This window comes from Hibiscus syriacus, unplaced genomic scaffold, assembly GCF_006381635.1.
Source record: "Hibiscus syriacus cultivar Baekdansim isolate YM2019G1 unplaced genomic scaffold, ASM638163v2 tig00112532_pilon, whole genome shotgun sequence".
NCBI classification, from domain to species: Eukaryota; Viridiplantae; Streptophyta; class Magnoliopsida; order Malvales; family Malvaceae; genus Hibiscus; species Hibiscus syriacus.
In genome coordinates, this window is record NW_024063359.1 from 60,460 (window position 1) to 70,443 (window position 9,984).

Here is a 9,984-nt window from a genome sequence, read left to right on the forward strand (position 1 = left end):
CATTTCTGGTACAACGCAGATCAGGTAAGATGGTGTCCGACCCACCTAAATTCATTTTAAAATGATCGGTGGCGACTCTAACCCAATTCATTCAAGTTGAAGCCCGATTCCGGGGCCCCAACCGAAAGACGGTTGCGACACCTTTATCAATGGGAGTTTCAAACACTTTAGAATTTCGAGCAATCCATAAATTTCAAAGAATAGCGCCAAAGCAAAGTTCCCAGTCATTATGATCAATAGCAAAACAAGAGGGATTCGTTAGATTGTTCGACACCCAATCAATTAAAATTAGAGATAAGAAATCTGATAATCTACCAGCTTTGATTAATTCCCTCCAAACAAGAGTGGCAGGAGGACAAAGACAAATAACATGGTTGTTGTCTTCAACACTCGCACCACAAACATGTTAGTTTCTATCCGTAATATAATGCCGGATAAGCCCGCTCATCGTTTGTCATGACTTTGTTCCAGTATATGAGCCACATAAAGGTCTTAATTCTCGCTAAACCCATGAATTTGTGAATTGCCTTCCAAACGATTCTAGAGGGGGCAACCGAGGGGATACATCGACGATGGTAAGCAGATTTAATGGGTCAGGAAAAATGACCTCTGGGTTTGTTTCATCTAGGTGAAATATAAATGTCTTGATGATGTCCCTATTTTTTTTTTAAATACTAATTGCCCAAGGCTTTGGAAAGGTCTTAGTGTTATTTGGAATGATGTTCGGGACAATATAGTTCGGAAAAGTGGATCCGGTGAGGATGAGAATTTTTGGCATGACGCTCGGCTCGGTGATATAGGGCCCTTAATCCATTTCGTTCATCCGACTATTGCCCCTCAAATTGCGTCTACTCCCATTGCCAATACGGTGAATCTTGATGGTAACTAGCGTTAGAATTTATCTGATCAGTTCTTCTCACGGGACGTGTTACTAGAATTGCTGTTATGAAAGGGCCCTCCAATCCTTCTGCGTTGGATTCGGTTGGTTGGCATGACTCTAGTGATTTAATGATCATTTCTACGGCCTCATCTTGATCTCTTTTTAATTAAAAAAATTATATTATTTTTTGGCATTATAATAAAAGTTATTTTAGCATTTCATTAAATAATTACTTTAATTCTTTTTTTTTTGTTGATATTTTGATCTTAAATATTTTATTGAGAAAATAACCTCAGTGACAAAAAATTCCAGATAATATACGATTTTGACCAACTTTTTTTGGATTTGCGAAAATGACCAATAAAATCGTAATGCGATCTCTAATTCGTATTGCGATCTCTACTATCGCAAATTCGCGTTGCATTTCGCGTTGCGATAGTTGAAAATCGCGTTGTGATTTTCCATTTCGCGGTGCGATAGTCTACAGTTGTCGTTGCGATAGTCTACGGTTGTTGTTGCGATTTTCCAAATTCGTTGCGAAAATTCGTTGTGATAGTTAAAAAAAAAGATTTTCTCTAAAAAGTTAGTATCCGCGCGGACGTGTCGAAGACACGTATTACCACGACCCGAGACGGACGACGACGGCGGCGCACGAGAGTCCCCCTTGTTCTCTATCACTCAACAAGGAAGTGGGAAAGCCAAGCCTTAAATACCATTCCCAATAGTGTTTCCAATACTATGTGGGATTGAGCATTACCAACACTTGTTTCCAATACAATGTGATTATTCAGGAAACAATTAACAATCATGCACCTTAAAACAACCGAATCAGCAACCAATTGCATTAGTATTATACGATTAAATATGTCATAATTAAAAGTCAATCTACAATCAATCGCGATTATTGCAATTTTAAGCAAAACATTCAAAAATAATATCATTATTTAAGGCTCAATCCCATATAGTATTGGGAACAAGTGTTGGTAATGCTCAAATCCCACATAGTATTGGAAACACTATTGGGAATGGTATTTAAGGCTTGGCTTTCCCACTTCCTTGTTGAGTGATAGAGAACAAGGGGGACTCTCGCGCGCCGCCGCCGCCGCCATCTCGTCTCGTGGTCGTGGTCGTGGTCGTGGTAATACGTGTCTTCGACACGTCCGCGCGGATACTATCTTTTCAGAGAAAATTCTTAAGAAACAAAATCTTTTTTTTAACTATCACAACGAATTTGGAAAATCGCAACGGCACAACGGATTTGGAAAATCGCAACGACAACTGTAGACTATCGCAACGAATTTCGAAAATCGCAACGAATTTGGAAAATCGCAACGACAACTGTAGACTATCGCAACGCGAAATGTAAAATTGCAACGCGAAATGGAAAAACGCAACGACAACTGTAGACTATCGCACCGCGATTTTCAACTATCGCAACGCAAAATGCAACGCGAATTTGTGATAGTGGAGATCGCAATGCGAATTAGAGATCGCATTGCGATTTTGTTGGTCATTTTCGCAAATCCAAAAAAAAATTGGTCAAAATCGTATATTATCTAGGATTTTTGGTCACTGAGGTTATTTTCTCTATTTTATTTTGGGAGTTAATTTTTTTTTCATACGAATAAAAATTGTTGGTCAACTTATTACGTAAACGCTATTCATCACTCTCTTTCATTTCCTCAAATATAAAAAAAATAAAAACAATAAACGGAGGAAGAATTTAGAGAGGGCAATTGAGAGAAGAGAATATTGTTTTCTGGGGATCAATTAATCAAAAAAAAATATCAGAACAGATTTTAAATTATTAAAAAAAAAATTAGAGAGGGCAACTAAAGGCCAAATATTGAACCGTCAACATGGCTAAATCTGAGAAGATCCAATCTCAATGAGGTGCACACTGTTTTCTCGCTTCACAACTTTGTGAATTTGTGATGAAGGTAATGCTCGGCCATGAGGAGAAACTGGATTTTGTGTTTAGGTCTATTAATCATGCATTCATGCTGTGTACTCTGCTTTCGATTAATGTTTCGGCATTTGCATCAACCCATTTGATTTGCATTCAGCTTTAGGAGATATCGAACTTATAAAATTTTAAAAAGTCTAAAATCAGATTATCAATAGACAATAAAGAAAAAATATAAAAATATATAAGAAATTAAAATTTTCAAGAGGGACGTCACCCATTCCCTTCAGTCCATCTGCATTCTAGCATGCTATTATGAAACAAAAGGGATAGGAGAATGAATGTATAATGAAGATAGGTATAATAAAAAAAGGAACGTACAAATCCATGTAAATTATAAGGTATCTGATCTATCTTTCCTATATATGAATTAACAAATCAAGTAAATTGCCTCCTCTATAAGCCTTTACATTCATGATACAATTCAAACAGTAATGTCAATCCTTCCACCCGCTCCAATATATCTGCAGAAAAAAAAAAATAACTACTACGCTCAGCTATTGAATCCCGAGTTGTTTTTGCCAAAGTTTGATGAGCTTGTGCTAGAGATGGATGACCTACGTCCCCTTAGCACTTGGCTTAGTGAAGAATACCCCATAAGTTGATGAAGCGTCAACCCTCCGGTTCTCGGTAGCGACCCTTTGGTTTCTGAGGACACTTTCTTCGACCTGGACTGCACCACTGAATCGAAAGTTTCCCTAGATTTGGAAGAGCTAGAAGACATGTTTTGGACATCAGCATTGCTGCCTTGAAGATGGTAGAAATTTGCATGAGAATCAGGGTTTCCGTCTGTGGAGCAGCTTATGTCGAAAGAGTGTCCGTAATCGTCGGAGTAAGACAAAGGATCTGTTTGCATGCGACCGTGACTAATCGATGCCGTTCCCGGAATTCTTGCATTAATCGCGTCATCGCGGTCCTTGACCTCGATAGGTGGAGGTTCTGCGGCGATCGGTTCGTAAGGAACTATATTGGTTCCTTTTCGGAGTGAGAACTTAAGCACCTTTGAACAAGCACCGCATTTTAGCTGATGGAACCTCCTTCTGAAAAGTAGAAAATCTGCAGGTAACTGCAACGGGCTGAAGCAATGGTAACAAGTTACAAAAGGAGCTCCACCCGCCGTTGGTCGGATATGTCGTCTAACCGTATGATGTTTCTCATTTAAGTGCCTCTTCAGTTCATGGTCTCCATATCTCTGGTCATCAGATTGAATTTCATGGACCCTATTAGAAAAATTAGACTCCATATATCTTTGGGGGCTACAGGGCAAAGAGCCGTATGAATTATAACAACTATGGCCCGTGCCGCCTCTACAAAATCCTCGGTTATGTTGAAACATGGGCGAAGGCAGCTGCTCCAAATGCTTCCAGGCTTGAGGATGGTAGCATAAACAGGTGTTGTCAATGCTGTGACTAGTGTTTATTGCACCTCTGGAAAAGGGTACATGCGAGAATCTACTTCTCCGGTTCAAGCCGTGTTCTCCGTGGTAAGCGGGATAAAAATCTTCATCCTCGGGTGGGTCGAGATGGTTGTTATAATGGTTTTTCTTCCAAGGTACATCAGTGGAAGCACTTGCATTGGTCTTTCCATTCAGATTGCATGTCCTGCTAATTTGATCCTGCAGTTCATATACCATTCTCAACAGTTTCATGTTTTCCTCTTCACCGTACTTGGCCTTCTCGAAGGGATGAAAGGCCGAATCAAAAGGGAATTCATCTCGCGATTCACGTGAAGGGCCAGCACTTTCATAGCCACGCAAAGGAGTCCTTTGAGACAAAGGAACTTGAGCTGGATATTGATCTCTCTGGGGTCTCGGCCAGCTCCTAGGTGGACGGTGATGCATTACAGGTTCTAGCGATTCATCTCGGTGCCACTTGCCGTATTTATCCGTCTCATAATGTTTCTTATTGGCAGGCTTATAACTATTTTCAAAGGAATGTAATTGCTGATCAGAGAAGTGATCATCAATTCCATCATAAGAAGAAATACTGCCTTCATAAGCATGAGAACTTCTAACGGTAGTGGACTTGGACAAACATTCGGGAGCGCTGCTGAACTCGGAACAAAGGCTGACAAAATCGACAGTTTGAAAAGTATCCGTAGACCTTGAACCATTAACTCCGCAATGTTCACCTATCCAAGAGCCTCCGGCATTGGAATCAATCTTGCTGCTCGTCTCAAATTCCGATTTTACACCTTCTAACCGCGAGGTCATGCCCTTTGCCTCTGCTTCTATATTTGTTTTTGCTGCCAACATTGATTCTTCATTTGATCTATTTTCATCAAGCATATCACTTTCAACATCACTATCTCTGGATGCATTTCGATCCTTCTTATAGCGACCGTTATGCTGGCCTTCTACCGATAATTCCTCACCTTGCTCATCGCTATGAGGGTCTGTCGATATCTCCAGCATTAGCTCTTCATTCCCATGACGAAGCTCCGTGGATAAAGAACCTTCGGTGGAAACTCCTGGCTGTCGAACATCGCAATGTTCGAAAGATTCTGTCTGCAATAGTTCAGTTCCATTTTGCTGCCCTTCATTCAGTCTAGTTTCGTCAAGCATACCACGATTGCTTTCACCATCACTATCTCCGAATGTATTTCGATCCTTCTCGTAGCGATCTAATGATTCCACCCGCAACAATCCGGTTTCATTCTGCTGCCCTTCATTCAATCTACTTTCATCAAGCATATCACGATCACTTCCATCATCGCCATCACTATATCCGGACGTATTTCGATCCTTCTCGCACCAATCTAAAGTTTCCGTCCGCAACAATCCGGTTCCATTCTGCTGCCCTTCATTCAATCTACTTTCATCAAGCATAACACGACCACTTAAACCATCACTCTCTCCGGATGTATTATACTTCCCTTCATTCGATTTACTTTCATCAAGCATACCGGAACCGCGATTGTGATCGCTTTCACCGTCAACATTACCGTGTCTCGACGTATTCAGATCCTTGTTGTACCGCCCCTTATGTTCCCCTTGTACCGATAAGTCCTCACCACGAAAGCCGGTTGATATATCCCGATCCTCTCCACTTTCTTGACTTGAAAAGGGAGGACGGACATCTTGCAGAGCCGAGCTGCTAGATTCTCCATGTTCGGACACACGAACCGACCTATTCGTAGCAGCTTCGGTTTCTTGCAAGACAGAGGTGGCTTTGGCAATGACCTTTTTATTTTTAGCTGCAAAAAAGGAAGAAATTGAAATCTACCGACAATACATGTCTACTCTAAGCTTCAATTATCAGTGAAAAACCATGTAAAAGACAAAGATCCAAACATATTAAACACATGAAAGAACACAGAAATGTAAGGGGGAAAAAAAGGATGCTTACCTACAAGAATTGCATCACAGCCTCCACACTTGTACACAGGAAAATCTGTAACTTCAGGAAGAACCAAAAGGCACTTAGGGCATCTAACCAATCGAACTTTGGGAACTGTTACAGTTTCCATACAGGAATCCAAGCTGCTTCAAATCTACTGGTTTCCAAGAGAGAAGAAGAAACAAAACTTACCCAGATTTTACAAGGGGAAAAAACCCCTTTTCAAGGCAAAACATGCAAACTGGGAGAATAATTAAGGGAATGAAAATGGGTTGACTTGGTTTTATTTACAGTAAGTTCAAGGGTTGACTTCCAAAACCATTCTTCTCTTTCTCCGATGATGTTTGAAGGTTGGAGTTGCAGGTAGAAACTAAACCAGACCAAATACAACAGCTAGTCCGTGCGGTTTTAAATAGAAGGTAGAACAAAACAAGGTCGGATGGGGTGTTCTAATCTTAAATTAATTGGGGATTTTTACCAAGTCAACTCTTGTTTTTAATTTTATCTTTTGTGTTACTTGTCTGCCAATCCCCATGTTTGAAAATGTCTGTGAAATTGCTAAACGATCATTCTTGCCCCTTTTTTTCATTTGTGTATTTCCCAAGTAATATTTTATGTGTATTTCCCAAGAATCTTTTGATGCATAAGCGATGTAAATTAACGTGTTACAATTGTATGATCTATTCTTTTATAGATTCGAGTTGATTATGAAAGAAATTTATTTAAAATAAAAATATATAATGATATATTAAAAAATTAATCCGTAGCAGGAAAAAACACTGTGCCGATGAATAGTGGTAAATTTATTTTAATTGTATTTCCTTTTATGTAAATTTCTTTTATAAAACAATAAACTAATTCTATAAATAAATAGTATGTAATAGGGTTTAGAAATAAATTGATGATATTATAAATGGCTTTTATAGGTAAATCTTCTTATATTCTTTTTTAAATAAATTTATTTAATTGTACGTGCGTGCGTGTGTGCGTGCGTACGTGCGTGTTTGCGCGCGTACGTGCGAGTGTGCGTGCGTGTGAAAAAGCCAATTTTATTACTAAAATTGTGCACCCTTGACAAGCAAAGGTAGCCCTGGACTTGTATATTATTGGTTCCAACACATCTTTATTTTTCCAAAATTGATTTTATGGTCTTTCAAAGACAGACTAGGAATAGGAAGAAGAATGTGGACCCATTTGTGAATCATGAAAACCCAAAATTCAGACATTTTATTAACATATCACGTACAATTGTCAACAATTCAACTTTAATTTAATAGTGTAAATTAAAAAAATAGGGTAAAGTAAACAAGCAGTATCGGGATGATTTTAGGGTGTTGTTTTATTGAATTCTCGATTATTTAATGTTATAAAGTAATCTTCGATTATAAGATATTACTTTTTTAGTCCTCTAACTATTGAAAGTCACGATCATCCGGTTATAGTGCATTATTTTTTAGTCTTCTAACTATTAAAAGTCATAAAATAGTCCATCAACTATTGATATGTTCCAAATTCTTCCTTTGCCGTTAAAAAATTGATGATAGTTTGAGTTAGATTTTAACTTGTTGACTATGATATACTAAAATATAATCTTAAAATCTCAAAGGGTTATGGGATCAGATTTTCTCATGTCTCACTCAGTTTCAGATTACCGTCAATTTTTTAATAAAAAATGACAAATTTAAAAAATATTTATGTGTGGATTGAGAATTATTTCCTCTAAAGGGTAATATAAAATTCCCAACATTAATACATTTTCAAACAAATGATAGGAATGTCATTCCCTTTGATTTATTTAGTATTACATAATTTTTGTTGCTTTAGACAATAATAATAATGATATATGAGATTCGTATTATAAATATTTCATTTTATCTCTACTGACTTTCATATTTTTCGATATGTGATATTATACATTTTATCATTTCTTATATTAATTGAGGTTCAATTACGTAATCGATCATTTAATCTCTTATCAGATTTTTTCTTCAATGTTAGGATTTCTAGTTATAGGTTACGATTTTAAATTTCTCTAATATTTTTTTAAAATTATCCATGAATGTGCATATTTATATTTAGAGATGATCATGAATCCAGTCCAATCAAATTTTAATTCATTTGTACTTGATTCGAATACAATCTCTTCATTCACATGAACTTAAATCAAATAGCATCTCATGAAACTTACCTCAAATGTTAATCCCTATCTATCGAATCCCTTGAATTAGATAAAATCGTATCCCTTGAATTAGGAAGGGACGAAGTCAACAGTACGAGATTGGGGGGTGACAGAGTCGTGGGTTCGACGAATGAGAGGCCGACACAAAACACGACACACAATACAGCTGGAACGATCCACGTGGCAGAATCTCATCCTAGTCCGGGTACCTTTGGGACCCACCCTTTGATGACCGGCAGCAGCGACCCGAGAAAAGAAAAAGGATTGGCCTTTTTCAAATTTTTTTTCCTTTCTTTCAGCAATCCCCCAATCAGCGATCCCCTGCATTGAATGTCCATACGTAATCCTTCTGATGTGTCTGTTCCACCACATATATTCCGCCACGTTTTACCGCGAGATCACATATGGATTTCACCCTCCTTCCTTAGCTTGGATCTTTTCTCATTACCTCATTATTTTTATAACAAATAATCCATGGGGAGCTCCACAAAAAAAGAGGGGGGGTTGATGAAAGACCATGGACTACGGAGTGGAGCTGCAAAGAATGAATCCCGTCCTGCAAAGCAAAAGAAGAGAGAGAGCGTACGACTAAGTCCAAATAATCCGGCTATTTATAAAATAATATTAATTGAAATTTTGGTAAATTGTGAAAATGGATGAAATTAAGTGATTAAAGTATAATTTATGAAAACTTGTATGCCATTTTCAAAGTAAAGAAAATTCAGGGACCAAACCCTGAATTTCACCTAAAAGTGTCGGCAAGTTTGGTTATAACTAACGTGTTTTCTGATTTCAATCAGAAAACACAAAAGCTTTTCTTAAACTTTCACTCCTCCCGCACCTCGACTTTCAAGTCCGATTCCGACGCCGTTCGACATCCGATCGTCAAATTGAAACCACCATCGTGTTCGTTATCGAGTCAGGAACAATCCCCTTAAATTAATTGAAGTGAAACGCTGCTAAACGTCGGGAATTTCAAGTCAAAGCATCGACGTTTTTTTAGCTCTATCGCCGAGAAAATCTCAAATTCACCGCCGATCGTTGCTCAGTTTACGACACCTCCTGCACCATCGTGTTCCTTGTGTCGTTTCGAGTTCACCGGTGTCAACCTTGTCCACCGTAGACGGCGGCGCGTGAGGAGGTGGTGCAGTCAAAGATTCGGCCGATTTGAAATCGAGCTCTCCGCCGTTCAAAAATTTGAACCGATCGTTGTAAGTATCTCGAAATCGCTCAAAATAATTTTTAGAAATTTTTTCGGGATTTTTAGGGCCCCGGAGGACGCCTCACGCGCCACACGCGCCGCCGCAGGGCGAGTGGCTGCTGGAAACCGGTTTAACTGGTTTTCAACCGGTTCTGACCGGTTTCGACCGGTTCGAACCGGTTTGACCGATCTGAACTGGTTTGACCGATCTGACCCGACCGACCGACCCGACCCGACCCGACCGTTGACCCGACCCGACCCGACCATTGACCGTTGACTTTCTTTGACCAAAACTTAAAATGGCTTTGACCGAGCATTAAACGACCGTTAATCTTTTCCGAGTATACCTATCCTGATAGTTTTCGACGTGCCAAATCCGTTTCCGCTGTCCGTTTTGTAAAATTCAAACCCGAAGGCCTC

General features: G+C 39.0%; 1 protein-coding gene across 1 annotated transcript; it reads right to left on the minus strand.

Moving 5' to 3' along the window:
• Positions 1–3,147: 3,147 nt before the first annotated feature.
• On the minus strand, positions 3,148–6,470 carry LOC120181796. Its single transcript, XM_039186854.1, has 2 exons — positions 6,194–6,470; positions 3,148–6,041 (listed from the first exon to the last, which is right to left on the minus strand). The coding sequence occupies exons 1-2, from the start codon at positions 6,312–6,314 to the stop codon at positions 3,340–3,342; spliced, it is 2,823 nt and encodes a 940-aa protein (XP_039042785.1). The 5' UTR covers positions 6,315–6,470; the 3' UTR covers positions 3,148–3,339.
• Positions 6,471–9,984: the final 3,514 nt, after the last annotated feature.

What these genes read in the sequence shown, in the direction of transcription:
- LOC120181796 (XM_039186854.1), bottom strand. Translation starts at nt 6,314, where the DNA reads ATGGAAACTGTAACAGTTCCCAAAGTTCGATTGGTTAGATGCCCTAAG. An exon ending in CTGTGATGCAATTCTTGTAG is followed by an intron (nt 6,042 to 6,193) that starts GTAAGCATCCTT and finishes CCTTTTTTGCAG; the next exon opens with CTAAAAATAAAAAGGTCATT.